General features: G+C 35.3%; 2 protein-coding genes across 3 annotated transcripts in view; one reads left to right on the top strand and one right to left on the bottom strand.

Annotated features, from left to right (window-relative positions):
• LOC145252846 (opioid growth factor receptor-like protein 1) overlaps positions 1 to 23,254 on the top strand; it is a 112,352-nt gene that overhangs the window by 79,207 nt on the left and 9,891 nt on the right. For both annotated transcript variants that reach the window (XM_080112859.1, XM_080112858.1), the window contains 3 exons: positions 8,466 to 8,528; positions 9,036 to 9,114; positions 15,610 to 15,676. In XM_080112859.1, coding sequence (XP_079968985.1) covers positions 8,466 to 8,528; positions 9,036 to 9,114; positions 15,610 to 15,676 — 209 coding nt within the window. The remainder of the gene's footprint in view (positions 1 to 8,465; positions 8,529 to 9,035; positions 9,115 to 15,609; positions 15,677 to 23,254) is intronic.
• Positions 7,360 to 23,254, bottom strand: part of LOC145252847 (BLOC-2 complex member HPS5-like) — an 84,561-nt gene continuing 68,666 nt past the window's right edge. Inside the window, exon 4 of the mRNA XM_080112860.1 lies at positions 7,360 to 8,397. Coding sequence (XP_079968986.1) covers positions 8,391 to 8,397 — 7 coding nt within the window. The 3' untranslated portion in view covers positions 7,360 to 8,390. The remainder of the gene's footprint in view (positions 8,398 to 23,254) is intronic.

Here is a 23,254-nt window from a genome sequence, read left to right as displayed (position 1 = left end):
GGATGCTTAAGAGATTTTAAAATGAAAATACCCATTGATAAGATAGTGTTGGGCAAGACCAGTGCCTTAGGCTATAAAAGCAGATGTGAAGAAAGAGCTAGATCACCTGGAAACCAAAGGAATTTATAAAAGAATGGTGTACTCTTGGTGAGCAGCCCTCATTGCACCGGTTGCCAAAAGTGATAACGGTAGCATCCAGATCTGAAGAGCAAACAGTGATCCATGCATCACCATGTGACAACTACTCCATACCTCAAACAGAATATATATTTTCCACTTTGAGAGAGGGTCAGAAATTTAGCAAGCTTGACTTGAGGCCCGCCTATCAGCAATGGAGTTAGATGAAGAAACTCAGGAATTGATAACAGTAAATACTCACCAGAGATTATACCAGCCCACCAGATTACAATTTGGTGTGCACAGTGCCATAGGGATTTTTCAAAGGGAAATAGACAAGAGGTTTAAGAACATTTTCTTTTGCAAGATGCATATAGATGACATTTTAGTTTGAGGTGATGACAGTAGTCATCTAAAGAATCTAAGGAATGGATTGGCTGCTCTTGATAAGGTAGGATTAGAGTTAAAATGAATTAAATGCAAGTTTCGCCTCTCTGAAGTAACATATTTGGATTTCAGAATTAGTAAGGAGGGTACTGCCCCTCTTCCAGACAAGGTGGCTACTATGACAGAGACTCCTCTACCACAAAACATGGAATTAAAAGCCTAACTTGGGGTAGTTAACTACTATTACAGTCATTTACCTAATTAACCAATGATACTAGAACCACTTCGAAGCTTAATGAGGAAAGGTGCTCTGTGGGAGCAGTAATTGCTCATAAAATGGAAGATGGAAAAGAGAAACCAGTATGCTACATTACACAAATGCTTTCTGGGGAAATACAAAACTTTGCACGCATGAAGGAGAGGCTGGCTCTGAATTTCACAGTAAAAAGTTACACCAATATTTATATGGGAGCAACTTTACTTTGTTCACAGACCATAAGGCTATTTTTTGAACACAAACTTATTCCTTCTTATGCTGCAGCCAAGGTTCAATGCTAGGCCCTCTTTATAGCCACCTACAATTATAAGTTGGAGTATCATGCAATGTCCCTCAATGGAAATGCAAATTGCCTCCGTCATCTTCTGATCAATACACAGGAACAGGATACCACACCAAACACTAAGAGAGTACATATGATGATTAGCATTCCAGTAACCATGGTCACGGTAACATCGAAAACAAAAAGAGACTCTACTTTGAGTTGGATGCGTATATACATCATGAGTGGCTGGAGCCACTATATCACAGGATTAGCAATGAAGCCCTATTTTAACAAGTAAACAGAGTTGATGATATTATGGGGAAGCAGGGTTGTGAGTCTGCCTAAACCTAGATTGAAAGTATTGCAGCAACTGCATCAGACACTCATAGGGATCGTACCAATGAAGGCTCTTGCTTGCAGTTATGTGTGGTGGTCAAATGTAAATGCTGATATCGAGAAGACCGGTAAAGCTTGCAGAACCTGCATGCTTAATCAAAGTAATCTCAGCAAGGTTCCCATTCCTTGCTGGAAATATTCAAGCTTGCCATGGGAAAGAGTCCACATAGATTTTGCAGGTCCATTTTTGGAACAAATGCTTTTGATATGAGTGGATACTCACTCAAAGTGGACAGAGATATGTATAATAAAAACATCTTCTGCTATGACCACAATTGAGAAAATGGAAGGGATCTTTGCAACACATGAATTGCCAATATTGGTAGTGAGTAATAACAGTCCTGGATTTACAAGTCAAGAATTTCATGAATGCCAGTGGAATTTGGCACATTTATACAGCTTTTTACCACCTATCCTCAAATGAACAAGCAGAGCACAGTGTGCGCACATTCAAGGAACTAATTAAAAGGATGGTAATAGACTACAAAACTTAACAGATTTTTATTCATTTATAGGATAACTCCCAACTCATCAACTGGGGTTTCTCCAGCTGAGTTTATCTTCATACAGCAATTAAGAACTGCTTTTCATTTGGTAAAGCCAGACACTTATAATGCTATGGACATGAAAAACAAAATGGAAAGGGGGAGAAAAGTAATGGTACCACTATGTGATTTCAAAGTAGTCAATTATGTAGTCTTGGACCTTTTTTTTTATTTTTTTTATCAATGGACCAGAGGTAATCTCATCAGCGTCAGATAAGGCCAAACTATTTGCAAAGAACTTTGCAGCTAATTCTACCCTATGCGACGAAGGCCATCAACTCCCCATATTTCCTCCTATAACACAGAACAAGCTAGGTAAGATACAAATATCCATGCATGAGGTCGCCAAGCTAATCAAGAACCTAGATTCCAGTAAAGCAACTGGCCCTGATGGCATCCCAATTATAGTGTTAAAAAAGCTTCAACCAGAACTTGCTCCCATACTTACGAAACTATTTAAGCGCTGCCTTAAGGAGAAGTGCTTTCCGACTCCCTGGAAGACCTCATCAATTTGCCCTGTATTTAAGAATTCAGGTGATAAGTCATCTCCCTCTCAGTACAGACCAATAAGTCTCCTGTGTGTTATGAGTAAGTTGCTGTAATCCATATTAAATAGAGAAATAGTCAACCACCTGTAGAGTCAAAGAAAATGAAGGGAGGAAGCGCCCACGTGTCTGCGCGTCATGCCTTACCTTGGAACGCTCCTACGGTGTGCGTACGTGCATGGCCGAAACATGAAAGAAATTCCAAAATCGCGCCGTCCTCATCTTGTAGATTGTGCGATCATCACTGGGCCCCATGTGACCGTTCTTTGGCTGCTGATTGGCTGAGGACGAACGCCGGAAGGATAAAGGGAGTGTGTTTGGAACATGGCGGGGTCTTTTTCTAGGATCGACGTCAGTGTGATCGTATCGGTGAACTGCTGCAGCTTTAAGAGCACTTTAGTGTGTGTGTGTTTTTTTGGGACTTGCTCGTCTGCTGACTTTACAGAACTTTCTTTTCTGCTGATTCTACAGGACCTGCCCTTCTGCAGAACTTGGAACAAAACTTCAAGCCTTTTCTTTCTTTTCACACGTAGTCGCCTAAAAAGTCTCTCTCAGTACAGACCAATAAGTCTCCTGTGTGTTATGAGTAAGTTGCTGGAATCCATATTAAATAGAGAAATAGTCAACCACCTCAGCAGGAATAACCTTCTTAGTGACACACAATATGGTTTCCGCTCTGCAAGATCTACTGCAGATGTGCTGATGGTTATATCCCACAGGATTAGTGAATCTCTTGACAAAGGCTTCCTTTCTAGGGCAATTGCTCTTGACATATAAAAGGCCTTCGACAAGGTATGGCATAAGGGTCTACTTCACAAGATTTCCAGCTACAGTATAACTGGAAATGTTTTCTCAATCATCAAATCATTTCTCTCCGATAGGCTCATAAGAGTAGTGGTAGATGGACAAAAATCGGAGGCCTGCAATATAAATGCTGGAGTCCCTCAGGGGTCAATCCTGGGCCCAACTCTCTTCCTGATCTACATCAATGACCTCCCTAAACACATACTTAAATCATTCGTTGACATCTATGCTGATGACACGACCATCTACGGCAACACATCAAAGGCTGTAAATGACAAAGTTCTCTCTGATTCTCTCTCCTCTGATCTCCTCTGATCTCGAGCGCATGGTTCAGTGGGGGAAGATGTGGCTGGTTACCTTTAATGCATCCAAAACCAAACTCCTATCCTTACATCATCAACGCTCTGATCCCCATCTGGCATCAATTGTGATGGATGGCTCTCGTCTGGGTGAGGCCCTGTGTTTTGACAAGCTTCTGGGTTTGACCTTTACTCCTGATCTGAAATGGAACATTTACATCAAGTCTGTTGCCAAGGTTTCTGGAAAGATGGTGGGATCTTTCTACCGCTCCAGAAGATCTCTCACTACTGATGCAATTCTCTATCTATATAAAAGCCAAGTACATCCAAGAATGGAATACTGTTGCCATATTTATCCTGCCTTGACAGAGTACAAAATAGACTTTGTGGCTTGGTGAGGGATGCCCTTTTCTCTACCCTGCAACCTCTCTCCCACAGAATAGACGTTGCGAGTCTATCCTTGTTTTATCGTTATTTCCATGGCAGGTGCTCGTCTGAACTCCAATCTCTGGTCCCCCCTCGCCAATCTTTCACGAAAAAACACCCATCTAGCTGAATCCACTGTGAAAGATTTTCCCCACTCTTTATCTGTGCCTAGATCAAAACGTGGATTCCATGAACAAAGCTTCTTTCTTAGAACTGCACGCCTGTGGAACTCTGTTCCGTCTGTCTGCTTCCCACTGGACTACAACTTGAATGTGTTCAAGTCCAAGTCTTATGTAATTATGGATCTGATCAATAATAGATTGAGGATACCATTAGCAGACATTTGGAAGCAGTGAATTTTGAGGTGGTGACCAATGGAGGGCTAGTGAGGAGTCGTAAAATTGAAAGATTATGTCTGTGATCCCAAGTAAGTTTGGATGGATGCAATATATTAAGGCAGAGTTATTTCCCTTGCCCCACAAATTTGAAAGGGATTATTTATGGTCCTTTGAAACAGGGGGCAAGCCTGCTTCCTGTTGTTTTCATATACACAAATGAACAGAGTGTGGAGCAGCCATTTTTAGTCTTAACCACAGCTTGTTTTTATTTTACTATGCAGATTCAGTATTACGTGTCTTCATTCATGCAAGGTGTTACAGCGAGAGTATAGTATATAACCCCGTCCCCCTTCCACTAATATGTATTTGCATAAAAAATGATACAAACTGAAGTACAAGACCGAAACAAGGAAGTGGGGAATGGCTGATCATCTTAACTAATTTAGCTGGTAACAACTCGACTATGTAATTTAAATCACAGACTCTCTTTCCTCAACTCATACTGATGATCATTCATTTTCTATTAATCAAAATAATATCACTCAATGCATTACCTACTTATAATGGTATGTGTTAAAGATCACGGTCAGAGAAAAATATGAGCAAAAATTTGTATAGGCATTAGAAACTCTTTGATGTTGTTTTTTGTTAGTATTAATAATGATTTCGACTTAAAATCCATCTGGTATTACGTATGTAAAATTGAGAAAAACACAATTGAAATGTGCCAACATTATGGTGAATAGACGAAATCAAATGACATCAGGTGAATTGTGGTCGCCAGCTTAACCACAGCTTGATTTTTTGCCATGTAGATTCAGTCTTATGTGTTTTCATTTATGCAAGGTGTCACTGCTAGAACATCATAGGAGGAGAGTGTAATTCACATTTATACCATCATATTCTTTTCTCTCATGAATAAATTAAGAGCTATTTTATTATTTGTTAAATTTTTAAATTATAGTTTTTTTGGTACTTATTTCTGGCAACATCATAAGAGCATCTTCAGCATGGTTACAGTAGCAGTCAGAAGTTGCTGATAATACAAAAATGACTAGAAATGATAAATTCAAAATGCAGCAGTGCAGCAAATGGAAAAAAATAATAAAATTGGGGGAAATAAAATGGAAAATAAGAAAACAGTTACCATAAGTTTAATTGTAATGAAAGAAAATAAATTCTTTTTCAAGAAAAGTATATAAAAGTATTTGTTCAATAAAAATTTCAAATTTGAATTTTGCTTCTTTTTTTTTTTTTCAATAAATAAATAAATTTTTATCTTGAAAACGTGGGACACAATTGTAAAAATAAAATCAGTTACAAGAACATGATTTTTTTTTTTTTTTTGAAAATTGCAAATATGTTTTATTTTATGAGGAATGCGTAGTAACAGCTAAAAAAAATTATACTTTTTTTGAAGAAAATTAAGTGGCTTAACAACTTTTTCTTTTTTTGTTTTCACTAAAGTTTTAGTTGGGAGTGAGGGTAACTTCAAAATGTTTTGTGGATATGCATAAAGATGACAATGAAGCTAAAAGGGAAGGGATAGAGGATAGAAAGAAGATCGTCCACATGGTACAATTCTGCTATCTGCACTAATATGAAGCCGAATATAGATTACTAGGATTGAACCATCCACATCTAGAAGAGTGCCACTTACAACTGAATTTTACTTAGTACTTTATCTATTATGCCATTGAATTCTGTGCAGATTCCAGAATTTAACAGAAAAATTCCTGAGTTCAACACAATACACTTAAAGGAGATCGGAGATTACATTGGCTGAAATGTTGTGCGAATAACAGTCAGGATGAAGAGAGAGTATAATTATTGAATAATAATAAAAATAATACAAAATATCAATCATCATCTCAAAAATCCAGAAACATGAAATGAAACTATATAATTCTATGTAAATTTCAATCTATGAAAACCCTATTATATGTCTTCACATATGTTTCACATTTGATATTTCTCCCTCAATAAAACTCTCTCAACCCTGGTTATTCTTATTCAACAATGGTCATCTCTTCATGAAGGGGTTGATCCTTGGATCTTTTATTATTCTTGATATTCATAAGTGAGCTCCCTGATAAAACCGTCTCTGAGATGGGTATATTTGCTGATAACATCACACTCTATAACAGACATGAGGGGAAAACAAATGAACACATACCTAAGGCAATAGTTGAAACCCTAGAGGAAGACCTCCAATCTGTAGTGGAATGGGGACAAAAATGGATGCTAACATTCAATGCTGCCAAAACTAAGCTTGTTTTCTTTAATAGTTACAAGAAACTTTCTCAACCACCAATACCTATGGCTGAAAAGTACTTCGTTCAAACTCCTCGCTTTAATGTTCACAGAGAACATGAGTTGGAACAGATAAATCAAGGGTATTGCCACAGCTGCTGCAAGAAAGGTGGATTCTGTGCCAGAAAGTTACTTATGCCAGAAAGTATTGTGTACCTCTAGAAGGCTGCCATTCGCCCTTGTATGGAGTATTGTTGCTACATTTCGGTTAGTGTATCTACTACTAGTCTCTCACTCCTAACCTAATTGGTCCTGAACTATCAGCCAGTCTTCAGCTTCTGTTCCATCGATGAAATGTATCTCTCTGCCTGTTTTATAAGTATTTTAATGATAGATGCTCCGACGAACTACAAGCCCTTTTACTCCCTCAATGTAAATACTCTCAACAAACCCGACAAGCAGCAAAATCCCACCTTACACAGTACAGATCCCCAGAAGCCAGAAAGCCTTCTACTCTAATAGTTTCTTCTCCAGAACTGCTAGACTTTGGAATTCACTTCCGGGTTCCTATTTCCTTGACTGTACTGACATGCAGAAGTTTAAGTGTAATGTGAACTGTCATCTTGCTGCTAAATTCCCTACATAGTGTCCATGCAATTATGTTCCAGAGTGTAACCCCTTACATCAAAATGGCACTGTGCCTTGTGTGAGGTGAAAAGGCAATAGAAAAAAAAAAATTTTTTTTTAGATCCATTATGTCTACAAGCATCAAATCTTGAATTTAATCCCAGCTTTATGTTACCCCTGATGATTCTATCTAGTATCTTCAATATCTAAAATAATAAAGTTAATTTCAAATTAATCAAAATGCTCAAAAGGCTCTTAGCATTGTACAGTTGATTTAATTTCTTTTGAAAATATATGAAGTATTTTTTCTACTTCTGTTGGTCACCTTTTTCTGCTGGTCTGGGTTCATACCTGGTGAATAATTTTTTACTGTGGGGAATTTTCTATCCGAGTGGTATCAAAACAAACAACTGAGAAGATTTGTACCCTCAAAATATGTTAGTTTCTATTATTTTTGGGAATGCATTTTTCATGACTGTCTTGAGTGAAGAGAGAGAGACAAAGAGAGAGACAGAGAGACTCAATTACTCACCTTTCAGGACTTACATTGTATTATCTCCCAGTCTGGTTGTTCACTTTACAACTGCCTGTATGTATAACTACTTCTATCTTGTTTTGACATTTGTCGGAATGTGTCTATATAATCATGTATTCAATTCCACTTAAGACACCTTATTTATTCTAACAACTGGATGGATTTCCTCACTTTTGTTTTATAACCCAGTTGTCAGCTACCTCTGAATTTGATTGTCGAGTTATAAAATCTATGTAAGTATTACATCCAGAAGCCTTTACTATGCAACATAGCTATGAACCTTACAAATATTCTTATTTTTAATGACTTAACTAAATATAACCATGTGGTCCAATAACTTGTATTGGTTCACTAAAAGTTTAAAACAATAATGTCACTTGTTACAGTTAAGTCAAGGTTACCATTTATAAAGTGGATTCAGGGTCACTGTAGGTGTTAGTAAAGTTATTGACTCCAAAGAAGGCATAAATAATGATGTATAACAACATAGTCCCTTATAAAATTTAATTCCTTTTCTTTGTGGTCCAATAACACAATCATATCCAGTTTGCTGACAAAATGTTTGGCATTTTTTCCTCAAAAGCTGAAGAGAAATAAAAAGAAAACAATGAAGAAGCAAATTAATGTTATTTTTTTTCTTTCTTAATTTAGGAAACAATATCCAGTCTAAGATTATTGCCTTCTATAAGAATGAAATTCCCTCAGAACCAAATGGTAAGAAAAAAAGTTTTGTTAATAAAATAAATCTTTTTCTATTAATTGTATTAATTTTTAATCTTCATTCTATCATAAACTAATGCCTTATCACCTTTTCTAGGTCAATTGCACGTTTAGAATAAGTGAATTAAATTTTCTATGTATTTATAATCTTCATTATTGCTTTTAAAGCTATTAAATGAATTAAATAATCATACATACTGCATATAATGAGGATGATGGTTTAAGCTATCATATTAGAGATGACCAATATACAATTCAATGTTTTTTTAACATTTTATGCGTTGGACAGCTGTTAGGGATTAATTTCCAAACTAATCTTTCTCTAATGTGTCATCTGCTGATGGTTTTCATGAAACAGTTATTACTGCTTTGATGAAATGTATATGATGACAAAAACCAGAGCAATGTCAAAAATATAGATCGATTTTTGTAATTTTCTTTTTTTTTTTCTAGTAATCTATTATAAATTTATCTAATAAAAATTATTTTTCTATTTCAAAGGTGATTTCATTGAGAACATCATAAATAACTGGTATGGTGATTATGAAAAACTGGATACTTTTAATAATTATATTCAATGGTAAGTAAAAAATCTATATTTAAATTAACTATTTCTCTTCCCTTTTTGAGTAGAGGGAGTAACAAATTTTATCAACATATGCACCTGAGATGTCAAACATAGGAAAGTAGAGATGTGCTATCTTGCTGCTGTGGCATTTGCGGTGATAAACACCATCATGATTTCAAGTTAACAGATTTAACTACAGACGATTTCAAATGTTTTATTTTTGCAGAAGGTCTGGTATCAGCAGAAGATGCTAAAATTAGATGCACCATGTTAACTAAACTGGAGAATGAACAAGGGTTGACACTTAAAAAATTGGCTGAGGATTGCCAGAGGGTAATATCTGTTTAAAGTGACTCTAAAACTATTGAGGAATCTGGAGTTGCTCATATTAAAAAGATCAAACTGACATGCTATTCTCCACAGAAAGAGAAAAGTAAAATTATGCAATGAAATATTTATGACAAACAAAGTACGAACAAATGAAAAAATCTACCACCATGACCGTGTTATATCTGTGGTGACTTATACTAAATGAGTTTTTTTCTAGTGAAAACACAAAATACCTATTATTGTGGTAAACTTGGCCATGAAATAACACATTGTTTATGTATGTCAAAAATCGAGGAAACCCAGAAATAAAATAAGACTAGCACAGTAAAGCAATCATGAAGATGGGAATTTACACAAATATGTAATGGTTAAAATCGTTAACAAGACAGTTAAATTCAAGCTTGACTTGCGTTCCGGCCTTTGTATAATAAACTAGCATACATGGCATTATCTACTGAGAACAAATAAGATAGAACGTTCCGTAACAGGTGACAACATAATCATTCTGGATGAAGTTGTCCTCAGTTTTACTTTGAATGGAACTACAAAAAAACTCAAAGTGTATGTTCTAAGAAACACAATCTATAGGGGATAGATTGGATTGAAAGATTCAACCTTTGGGACTACCGTATGAACACATTCTGTCATAAATTAGAAAGCTCAACTACAAACACCAAAACCTTAAAACAGGAATTCAAACAAGATTCCCTGAGGTGATTTTAGGCAGCCTAGGGAAATGTGTTAAAATTAAAGCACAGTTCCAGGTGAAGGACAATGCCCAGCCCATATTTAAAAAAAAAAAAAGCGAAATGTCCTTTCCACAACTCTAGAGCAAATAAATGAAGAGGTTTAAAAGTGCAGGTATCATCTCAGATTTCAGCAAGTGGGCTGTGTTAACAGTTTATGTGAAGAAGAAATCTAATCAGATTTGGGTCTGCATTGATTTTTCAACAGTGTTTAATCAGGCCCTAAAAGACCACCACTAGTCCATCCCAAGTCCTGAAGAGATATTCAGTAAAATTAATGTTGGCAAATTCTTTTCAAAAATAGATTTATTAGATGCATGTTTTCAAATCAAAGTGGAAGAAAATTGTTGAAGCTACTATGCATAAACATGCACACAAGCCTTTATAAGTCCAATAGGCCGGCTTTTGGAGTCAATGATATGCCTGCAATTTTTCAATAGGTCATGGGCAACTTTGAATTTGCAACAGTTTATCTTAATGATATACAAATTATCAGCAAATCTGTGATATAGCATAGAAAGCACATCATGTGCATATTCGAAAATCTCAAAGAATATGGCTTTAAAGTGAAGGAATCAAAATGTGATTTTTTTCTATCAGAAACAAAATACTTGAGGCATATAATTAATAAAGACACTTGATGGATGGATCCTGACAGGGCTACTCTGGTTCCTTGATTTGGCAAATTTTTACCAAATATTTATTTAAAATATGCATAATTTAAGCCCCCTCTCTCTCAACTAGAAAAACATAGAGTTGGACACCAGAATGCCTTGCTGCATTTGAGAAAATACGAGACACTTAAATCTGATCTCTCTCATTTGTTATGATCCTAAGCTTGAGATAATAGTAGCAAGTGATTCCAGCTCTTATGGCATTGAAGCCTGCATTCTACATAAGCTACCAGACAGAACAAGAAAAGTCATTGGATATGCTGCATGATCATTACTATCTGTGGTAAAAACAATACTTGCAGATTGATAAGGAGGCATTCAACATAATATTTGCTATGACCAAGTTCCACAGACGCCTCCACAGCAGATGGTTTACATCACAGACAGATCACAAACCCCTGTTAATATTTGGGTCCAAAAAAGGTCTACCTGTATAGATTTCTACTTTAGAGTACACTACTATAAAACTACAATTTCAAAATTGAGTATCTGTCTTCTAAAGACATCTGTCATGCTGATGGATTATTCTGACTTGTTCCAAAGAAAACTAAAATATTCAAGGATTGAATCTCACAGCATTAATAACTAACTGCAAAATGAATATAATCGCAGATACCATAAGAAAACTCCTAGTCACACTTGTAGACATAAAAAGGAGGCTCTGAAGCATGACTTTATCCTGACCACAAAGAATAAAATCTACAAAATCTATAATAAAGATCATAATGTACTGGAGGTGTTTTTTACTTTGCAATGACGTCCTTATTATATAGTGACAGAGTGGTCATACCGAGCAGTTTGCAGAAAAAATCCTGTATGATTTTCATATAGAATATCCAGGGAAAAAACCTACTAAAAGCTTTATGCAATATTATGCCTATTGACCAAATATGGACAAAAATATAACAGACATGATTGATGCATGTAAAGAATGTGCACTCACAGCATACATGTCAACAACTATGTGCAATCTTGGGCCAAAAATTGACCAACCATGGCAAGGGATTTACATCGACTTTGCAAATCCTTTAAATGACTAGTGCTATCTCATTGTCATCGACGGCCATACTAAATGGCCAGAAATCCTGAAATATAAAAGACCTACCACAAGTTGCATAATAGGGTTCTTACATGAATGGCGTGGTTGATTGTGTAGTTAGAAATAATGGGACGCTGTTCACATTTAGTAAATTTTAGCAATTCAGCGATACATATCAGGTGAATCATATCACGGACCTGCAGTACTATCCAAGGTCAAAGTGTCAAGCTGAAAGGTTTGTGGACACCTTGAAGAGGGCTCTGAGAAAGGAATAGGGTATGCTGACAGATAAGGTGCTACAATAGTTTCTAACCCAAATATATTTATGCGATGCTCCCCAGCTGAAACTATGTTCACAAGGAAAATAAGATCAGTGTTCAATAAACTCGTTCCTACACTAGCAAGATTTAAAAAGACAGTCACCCTTCCTAAAAAATGTATCGGCTGTGACGAAAAAGTGTTATTCAAAAGTTACAAGAATAAAATAACGTTTTGGGAAGTGAAACAAAGAGTGGGAGTTAGTGTACATTATCAATTCTTGAAAATTTAATCATATTGTATTACTGGACAAATACTGAACATGTTGGTGATATGCAATATATTTTCCATTCTGTTAGATCTACAGCAGATGTATTTACAGTTGTATCTCATAAGATTAGTGAATCTCTCAACGGAGGCTTCCTTTCTAGGACAATTGCTCTTGACATATCAAAGGCCTTGATAGGATATTGCATAAAGGTCTACTTTACAAGATCTCCAGCTATGGTATAGCTGGAAATGTCTTTTCAATTATTAAATCATTTCTGTCTGATAGGTTCATAAGAGTAGTGATTGATGGGCAGAAATCAGAAGCTCATAGTATTAATGCTGGAGTCCCTCAGGGCCAATCCTGGGTTCAACTTTCTTTCTTATCTACATCAATGATCTTCCAAATCATATTCTTAGATCATTCATAGACATTTATGCTGATGACACGACCATCCATCTATGGCAGCACATCAAAGGCTGTAAACAACCAAATTCTCTCTTCTCTATTCTGTAGCATGTGGTATAATGGGGGGGGAAAAAAGTGGCTGGCTACTTTTAATGCATCTAAAACCAAGCTTCTACCTTTACATCATCAACGTTCTGATCCCCATCTGGCATCAATTGAAATGAATGGCTCTCGTCATGGAGAGGCTTCATGTTTTGACAAGCTTCTAGGCTTGACCTTTACTCCTGATCTGAAATGGAACATGTACATCAAATCCGTTGCCAAGGTTGCTGGAAAAAGGGTTGGATCTTTCTATCGATCCAGTAGATTACTCACTGCTGATGCAATTCTCTACCTATGTAAGAGCCAACTACATCCAAGGATGGAGTATTGCTGCCATATCTGGGCAGAAGCTGCAAAAAAAAAGCCTATCCTGCCTTGACAGAGTACAAAATAGACTTCGTGGCTTAGTGGGGAATGCCCTTTTCTCTACCCTGCAACCTCTCTCCCACAGAAGAGACGTTGCGAGTCTATCCTTGTTTTATCGTTATTTCCATGGCAGGTGCTCGTCTGAACTCCAATCTCTGGTCCCCCCTCACCAATCTTTCATGAAAAACAACCGTCTAGCTGAATCCACTGTGAAAAATTTCCCCCACTCTTTATCTGTGCCTAGATCAAAATGTGGATTCCATGAACAAAGCTTCTTTCTTAGAACTGCACGCCTGTGGAACTCTGTTCCGTCTGCCTGCTTCCCACCGGACTACAATGTGGATGTTTTCAAGTCCAATGTTAACAAATTGCTAATGAACCGCCCCCTTAAGTAAACACTTCATCAAATCTCCACACTAACGTAATGTACTTGCAATAACCCTTATCCCTGAGTGGCTTCCGGGCCTTGATAAGTGGTGATCACTGTGTAAAAAAAAAAAAAAAAAGTCTCATGTAATTATGGATCTGATCAATAATAGATTGAGGATACCATTAGCAGACATTTGGAAGCAGTGAATTTTGAGGTGGTGACCGATGTGCCCCCCCCCTTGCCAAACATTTACGAGAAACACTCGTCTAGCTGAAAACACTATCAATAATTTCTCCCACTCTTTATCTGTGCCTAAACCTAAGCATAGATTCCATGAACAAAGCTTCTTTCTTAGAACTGCACACCTGTGGAATTATCTTCCGTTTGCCTGCTTTCCAGCTGACTACAATATGGTCGTCTTCAAGTCCAACGTGAACAGGTTCTTGATGAGCTGTTTCTCTTAAGTAATCCAATTTACCAAATTCACACTTCTAACGATTACTATACTGTCCCTTTGACTAATGTACACTCGTTAATCCTTATCCTCGAGTGGCCTCTGGACCTTGATAAGTGGTGATTCCTTTGTAAAAAAAAAAACAAAAAAACGATATAAATGCAAGTATGGCACAAGGGTCAATCCTTAGACATTTATTATTCCTTACATTCATAAATGATCTCCTTGATAAAATTGTCTCCGAGATGGGTATATTTGTTGATGACACTATGCTGTATAACAGATATGAGGGGAAAACAAACATATAGCTTCAGAAAAAAACAAAAATAGTTGTTTAAAATGTAAGGTATTTTGTATGTAGAGACGATTTACGAAGGCCAAGTTTCCTGATTTGAATGGATATGAAAATGAAAAATTTTCTATATATTACCTATTTGTAAAGATGTTAGATCCTATCAGAAGAAAAAATATAAATTTTGTTTCTCATTTATTAGGAAAGGAAAAGAAAATTTTATTAATAAAACTAATTAATATTATTAGCAAAATTGATTGTTGATAGCTTAACTTGCTTTCATCTTGAATTTATATTTACTGCTGAAAGGAAATAGGTTTCCCAACAGAAAATCATCTGAGCAGGATAAGTTATATTTGCATAGAAATTAAATTCAATTAAAACTTATCATTCTTAATTATATGCACCAACATTCAACGAAAGATGAAGGCTAAGTAGAATCAAATATCGAATTTTCATACGCAAGTTATTTAGGTCTGAAGTAAAAAACCTGGTCGATACAATTTAGATGAGAATTCTTATGTAACCCAAGATGAAGTAATATCTCGTGAACAACTTCACAAGTATATATAAACTTACTCCTTATAGAGTAGAGTTCTTCAGTTAACCGGTAGTATAAATGTAAACAAAACAAAACATAATTACAATAGTCTCTGTTACTATAAGAGCAAGCTCAATAGTGTGGGAGTAAGAGCTCTGCTGTCACAGTTGCAACTAATCACATTTTAAATATGATAATCAGAAATAATCTGCAGTTTTAAAAAAAAGATAATTGCCAGAAAACAATGTGTCCCTTATTGCAAAGCTCTGGCAAGAACATTTTTTTTTTAAATATGAAAAAGAACAAAGAGAAATCAGGGAAAAATAAGCAACCACAAAAATTAACTTTCATTTTTTTTATTTTTTCAAGTTAAAAACACTTTCATTTGTCAGCTTTTTAAATTTCATTTTAAAGGCTAACCCATGCATGATCATATCAGAAAGCATAAATTTGGAGATATACAGAATGAAAAATCCTCCAAATGAGTTAAATTTAAAATAACAAATTCTACTACACGGTGTTTTGCTTTCATCTAATATATAAATATCACTTTCATCTTGGGGCAACGTGCCTCTGATAGCTTACAATAATTATTCCCCTACTTTCAGTTTTAAATCTCTTCCAATTATTTTGAAATGCATTTCTTTTAACAATTTCAGGTTATTTCCAAGCAGGTTACCTGGGAAAAATCCTCAAGCACCACTTCTGACAGATGAAGATGTAGAAGTATACCTTTATTTATTTTATAAAGTTTTCTTTTATCAAATGTTTAGCTATCTGCTAATAAACATAAAATTGACCATATCTTCATGAAATTTTAACCAGAAATCTTTTGATATAGAAAAACACAATTGATTTTGTCAGTTGTCCACATTAGTGAAACTTCATTTTACTGAAAATAAATAAATCAATTATATTAGCAATTTTGTCTCAGTCACAGTTCTTTTTCACTAAGGCAAAATTTTTTGCTTTTTAGAAATGAGTGTTATTTAAGTATTATTAATTATAGCATGAATATATTTAAATATAATAAATTCTATTATTGTATACTTATGGCAAGTAAGTTACAAAGAAACTTTTCTATTTCGTAAATGTACATAAAATTAAATTATAATAAATATAGCCCACATTATGATTCTTTGTTCTATCTCTGAATACACTTTATATAAAACTAGCAGGGGGTACTCGGCGATGCTTTGAGATAAATCAAAACTCGGGGGGGGGGGGGGTTAAAATAATTTTTAAAAAATTTTGGTAGGTGAGTATGAGGATCGAACCCGAACCTTTGAGGCAAAGTTGGAAATTAAAGTGTGAAAAAAAATTGTGTAACGTCAACCATTGGGCTACCGCGACATACAACGGAAAACATTTGAATTTATTTATTGAAGTATTAAAAACAGGTGGCCGCAATAAAAGTTAACTCTGCTGCTTCGATTTGACCTAATTAAGAAGGTCAAATAGAAGTCACGCAGTTAACTTTTGCTGCAAGGCAGCGTTTGGGTTTACCCAAATTTGACTGTTTTTTTTCCCCAACAGATGTTGAGGAGGAGGAAACCAGCTCCCAATTGTCCAGATTGAATAGCAATTATCTGATATACAAAATTGATCAAAGCTAATTGCTTCTGGACGTTTCCTGGCGTGATGCCAAGAAAACGACCCGGTGTGAATTAGTTTTGCTTTTTATATGAAAAAGCCCAATCAACACGCGAGAAGCCAAAATAGCAATAATTTTGTAAAAGTCGACGTAAATAAATCTATATGCTACATGCGTTCTCAAATCCTAGATATTATTATCTACGGCCTATATAAATACTTCTAAGCAATCGTTACCCCCCCCTGGGAGCGTGTGCAAGAAAAGCCTTTGCAAGACATACACGAAATGGCACACACATTTTGCCTTTTATATATATAGATTTCAAATGTTTAGACCAAAAATTCGCTGAGTAATTTGAGTCTGCAGAGGTCAAATTTTTTTTAACTTTGACCCTAATTTTGACCCCTTAACATTTATTGTTTTGGGTTCAAATCAAATTAAAATGTTTGACAAAAGAATTGTGTAATTTTCAAAGGTCAAATAGTTGAAATTTGACTCCTTGACAGCCAAATTTCTGGCCGAAAACTGATTAAAAAGATTTTCCCAAATGTCAAATCTTGAGTCTGTAGATTGAAAATTGACAGAGTACTTTGGTAGGGAAATGCACACACACACACACACACACACACACACACACACACACACACACACACACACACACACACACACACACACACACACACACAACTTCACTTTTATAGATATGCATAAAGAATAAATGATAAAAGTATATAACAAAGTTCGTGATGTTGACCATCTTACAATTTATTCTTTTAATTCAGTTGACATTTACAATTCTTGAAAGTATCTGTTTTAGAGCACAAAATCAATCACTTAATTTTTATATCAATCAATGAATCTATTTTCCCCTTAACTCATCAGAAGAAATAGCAACAATCATTCTGTTGGGAGGCCAGTTGTCCAGGGACAATCAACCCAACAACTAACAAGGTAGACACAGGCAAAAAGTAAACAATAAAAAAGCAAAGAAGAATGACAGACACTGGTTATTTGGTTAAAGATGAGGGTTCGCCTTTTATTTGCAAAGGAAGTGAAAAATCGTATGATCTGGATGCTGGTCGCCTGGAAGGTCGCACATCACTGGAGATCTGGAACAGGTAACCTAGATGGAGCGTGGTTCAGAGTTGCTCGCTGGGTCTGGAACGAGCTGTTGGATGTCAGGGCAATCAAGAAATGGATGGTGGACATGTGGGGTCAGTGTTAAGGAATGGACGACACTGAGAACAGAGGATCAGTGTTAAGGAACAGATGACACTGAAAATGGAGGATCAGTATTCATGGACGGACGGTCAGTAGGGAGCCAGGTGCAAGTGAGGTTGCAGACCGGAGGAACAAGGTGCAAGCGAGGTAGCAGATTGGAGGTGCAAGCGAGGTCGCAGGCTCGAGGAGCAACGTGCAAGCAAGATTGCAGACCAGAGGTGTGAGGTGTAAGAGAAGAGAGGTTGCAGGTGAGGTTGCAAGCCAGAGGAGTGAGGTGTAGGCGAGGTTGCCAGAAAGCTGCAGGAGGAGCTGAAAGGCACCAAGGGCTGGAAGGCTGCAGGAGTGAGCTGGAGGTGCTGGAGTGAGCTGGGAGTGAAGTTCGCTGCTGGTGGGTCTCAGGAGGCAAGGGTTGTTTGAACTGGTGCTTTTGCTGCTGCTGGAATCCTTCGGCGGGTGGATTCAATCAACATGACTGGTAGCATCAGTCATTGTTTCGGGAACCTCCTACTTCTCCTTTGGCTAGGGCTCTGGCCTGGTTGGCCACCAACGTGCTGTATTTATGAGAAGGTATCGTTACAACATGTGCCAGTCCCAGAGAGAAAACAAATGAATGGCATTAATTCTCTGCTGAATCGAATACAACCAAAAGAATTCCACATTTAAATTGATTGTGTTTATGTTCGATTCAGCTCAGAATCAAAGTTTCTGCTATCTATTTTCATGGAGATCAAGTTGAAATTAAGTTTACTTCACCTCAGTTCGACTTGAGAACATGGTTATTTTCCGCCAGGCGGTGTATATAAGATTGTTCACCGATGAAAAAATAGCCGGCATGGCAAAACATAAACTACGATGTGAGTGCACCACAACAAATCCATCAAAAGGAGATAAAGTGCATTTTAACATAGTGAAAAATCCGAAAATTGGAAAAGATGCTGTAAATACCTTATATGTTTACATCACGCCATTTTGAATTTAGAAATAAAGTCACTAAAACTCATCTATTCGTACTAACAAATTCTATTAATTTAGGTATATTCTACCAGAAATTAATTATTAAATTTATTGTTTCTAAATTAGTATATCCATATTTATCCAAACAACATCAATAATTATAATCTATTACACATGTTTGCATATACGAAACTAAACAAAAAACAAAAAAAACAAACTTTTTTTCAATTTCTGGTTATATGAAATTATTTATTAATCTGAATTTATAACTATACATAACTAAGCTCTCTTAACTTTTATAACCAAATTTATTACGGCATAAATTATAATTCTTAGTATTACTTAATTCTAAACTTATAATTTTATTTAGTTGAAATTTATAAGTTCACGATATAATTCATTACCATAATTGTTTACCTTAAGTGAAGAAAGGTTAAAAATTTAATTTAATTTTTAGTATAACAGAGTTATCGCCCCTTGCACAAAAAGGTAAACAATTATGGTAATCTTCCATATACATAAAAGGCAAAATGTGTGTGACCATTTCATGTATGTCTCGCAAAGGCTTTTTTCGCACACGGTCCCAGGGGCGGGGGGTTATGATCACTTAGAAGTATTTATATACCCCCCTAGATAATAATATCTAGGATTTGGGAATCCGGGTCACTTCTAGATTTATTTACGTCATACCTACAGAACCAGATGAGGGAATGATGGGACGTACTGGTGGCAATAGTGATGAGAAAGATGGACATGAGCCAGTTCCTCATCAAAGTACCCATGAAAGACGAATACTGCCCACCCTCCGTGATTGTGAAACACCGCCTATAGCACCACAAGAGGGGATGATGGAACATACTGAGGAAGATGGAACCGAGGAAGTGATGCCTCCGATTCTTTGAAGGAGTACCCGACAAAGACAGATACTGCCCCCTGCCCTGATTGTGAAACACTGTCCATGGAACCACAAGAGGGGATAATGGAATAAACTGATGGCAATAACGGTGGTAATGAAGAAGATGCCAATGAGAAACTGCTGCCCCCGATTCTTCAAAGAAGCACCCGACGAAGACGACTGCCCCCCTGCCTTGTTTGTGATCATGAAATCAGGGGAGAGTGTAGGGAAATGCGTGATTTACCTAACAAGCACCTGTGCATAATTCAACGGGTTGGTCATGGAATGAAATGAATGAAGAAGAAAGAAACAAAAATGTCTGCCTTATCTCTTTATCTGCCTGCAATGTTACCACCTGATATGCAGATGGAGATAAAAGAGGGTTGATTTTTCAGAGAGCACATTCATTTTGAAGTTGGATTTTGAAGAAGTAAGTTCAATCAGCAGAAGTGCATTTGCAGTTGAGGGAAGGTGCATTACATATACAGAAGTTTGGAAGTTTGGACAACAGTGTCAAACTTAACCAAGAAATTGTTGATGTGAAGGGCAGGAAAAATAACACGCAAGTTATTTAATTATAGCAAGTGCTCAACTGAACTCCAATCTATGGTTTCCCCTTGCCAAACTTTCACAAAAAAAAAACACTCGACTAGCTGCAACCACTATATACAATTTTCTCCACTCTCTTATCTGTGCCTAAATCTAAATGCAGATTCTATGAACAAAGCTTCCTTACTAGAACTGCCTGTGAAATACTTTATACATATACAGTTGAATATGACATGATAGCCTTCAAATCCAATGTAAACAAGTTCTTGTTGAGCAAATTCTACCCAATTTATACCATTAATGATTACTTTATTACCACCTTACATTCATTAACCCTTATCTTCAAGTGGCATTCAGGCCTTGATAAGTGGTGACCCCCCCCCCCCACCAAATAGTTCCAAAGTTTTTTGTGGCAAAATAAAGTCCACAAATATATTATGTTTAAACAGTCTCCAATTTGCCTAATAGCAAGCAAACATTTTTTTCTGGTCAGACTAATGCTGACATTCTGTACTAAAGAAGTCCTGGTATCGTCTGTAATAAGCTGAAAATGACTTCTCTTCTTCTGGTACATAGCAGAAGTTTCCAATCACATTCCATTTTGAGTCTTGTGAAAATATGGGCACATAATTTTTTACAACTTGAGCAAGTAACGCTTCCATGTGCAGTTGCCGATCAATTAACTGTTTTTTGTCATCTATACATTTCTGTTGTCCATAAAGTTTTGTTGCTTGTGTTGTTTTTGTCTTTGTACTAATTGTTTTTAGATTTGCTATTGTTTTTCATTGCCCAGTGGAAAAATGACATAAACCAGAACAGATTCAGTAAAAGAATCCTCCCTCGCAAACAAATTCAATTATGATTATTTGGCACATTATCGTATGTGAGTCACATAAAATATTGACTGTGGATAAATTGTTAGAAACTTTTTAAAACAGAGATATTATTTATTAAAAACTTGGAAGTTGAAAGAAACTAATGTTTTTTTTTAGGTATCTATTAATCAGAGTATGTAATCTTTAAATTATAAAAACAAGTAAGCTATCAACGTAATTGTTTTACCAGAACACTAAAAAAAAATTGAAAATATGATTATCTGACTCAAACAAACGTATGCATATCCTAAAGAAAGTTATTCTTGCCAATATAATTATTTTGTGGTTACAATTTCTGTTGTGATAATGAAATGCTGGAAAAAATTTACATAGAACAGTTATGTATACTGGTGGCTCTTTTTACGCCCGTCAGTGACTGCTGTGTGATGTGCGTCCACAGCAGATCAAGGGTGTCCATGGTCTCTGGAGGTTGTAGTTATTACTATATTCACTTGCAGTCATAGTTAGTTGTGAACTCTGTTCCTCGGAGTCAAAATGAAATCGTCTGATTTCCACTGTCAGGCATTGAGAGGCGAACACTTGATTAATCTGATTAATTTTTATTGTTGTTGTAATACTCAAATAAAACAAGGAATGCCCTATTTCTCAAAAAGCCTCCACACAAATTTTTTTTTTTAAATTGTAATGTGTACAAAAGGAAAAATTTTGTTGACAGAACTATTTCTGTCAACAAAATTTTTTCCTTTTGTACACATTACAATTTAGTTTTTTTTATTTTTATTTACAAAAAAATTTTATTTTTATTTACATAAATTATTTAATTTTATTTTTATTTACAAAATTTTATTTTTATTTACCAAAAAATTTTTTATTTTTATTTACAAAAATTGATTCATGAATAGTGGTGATTCTATGAAGTGAAGGAACCTACGTAATATTTAATGATATGAAGTAACAAGAAAAAATATGGTGCTATATATTATAAAATATATATATATATATATTATTTTTTTTAAATAAAGAAAAATCTGTAATATGTGCAAAACTAAAAGTATAGATGGTCGAAGTAGAAAGTATTGATACTCATGCAATAGTCGGAATTTTCCTAGCAGTTTACATAAAACGTTGGAAGGTGTGGAACGAAAATATCATGATTTTTTTCACACAAACACTAGCAAAGTATTTAAAAGAAAAAGATATTACTTCTGTTATTACAATGTGAAAAGTACATTCTTTTTTTTTTTTTTTTTTACAATGAAATTACAATAAATAATTATTGGGCGATCTTTATGAAACTTTAAGAAAATTAACTTTCAAATCAAGGAAAAAGAAATTGTAAAGTTTTATGAATAAATATTTATTTTTCTTTAGTAACAAATAACTTGTAGCAAACAAAAATATTTTTCTGGATTTTGTATAATGATTTTTTTTTTTTCAAATCAAGATAAATATGCATTTTATTTTGTTCTAATAAAGCAATGATCACAAATAATTTTTTCTCAAAGGACATTGTCTACTGCAATTCTATTTACTCAGTATTTTGACCTTTAATGTAAACTTCCTGGAAAATTCCGACAATAGCACATTTGTTATTCCGCATAAATTATCATATTTTTTTTATTGATTTGAAACTGTCTTGTAATTATCATTAGTGAATGTTGATGCACAAAAATTTAAAAATTTGGTAACGAAAATAGTAAATGTGTTATTAGTTTAAAAATATATTGAAAAAAATTATCAATTATATTCCCTCAACAGAACATGAAAATTGTAATCGTTGATGGAATTTTTTATTCTAAGATGATTCAATAAAGTTCTAGACAATCTAAAATGTAATGGGCATTTATTAGAAAAGCGGACAGAATAAATAATAAAAACACTGCTCGTCTACATACATACTTGAATAAGTATTTTGTAAATTCTCTCCATTTAGAATAGAATAAAAATTGTGAAGTCAATAGATTCATAAGTGAATGTCGGTAATCAGTCCAAAATCGAATATTAGAACAGTGTAGAACATTACATTTTAAAATTATTTATATGCTAACAAAACAAAAACAGTGAGAAAAAGCATAAATAGGCAACAAACAAATGTTATCAAAGCTGTTCGAACATGTTTTTTTTTCCTCACATATACACACCCACATGTATGCATACACATATGCACACACACACACACGCATATACACATCCTCATACACACACCCACATGTACGCACGCACATATGCACAGACACATACACATATTCACGTTC

This window comes from Euprymna scolopes, chromosome 29 (genome assembly GCF_053919585.1).
Source record: "Euprymna scolopes isolate OS-2025 chromosome 29, ASM5391958v1, whole genome shotgun sequence".
Lineage (NCBI taxonomy): Eukaryota > Metazoa > Mollusca > Cephalopoda > Sepiida > Sepiolidae > Euprymna > Euprymna scolopes.
The sequence above is the reverse complement of the archived record's forward strand: the minus strand, read 5'-3'. Positions and strand labels throughout refer to the sequence as shown.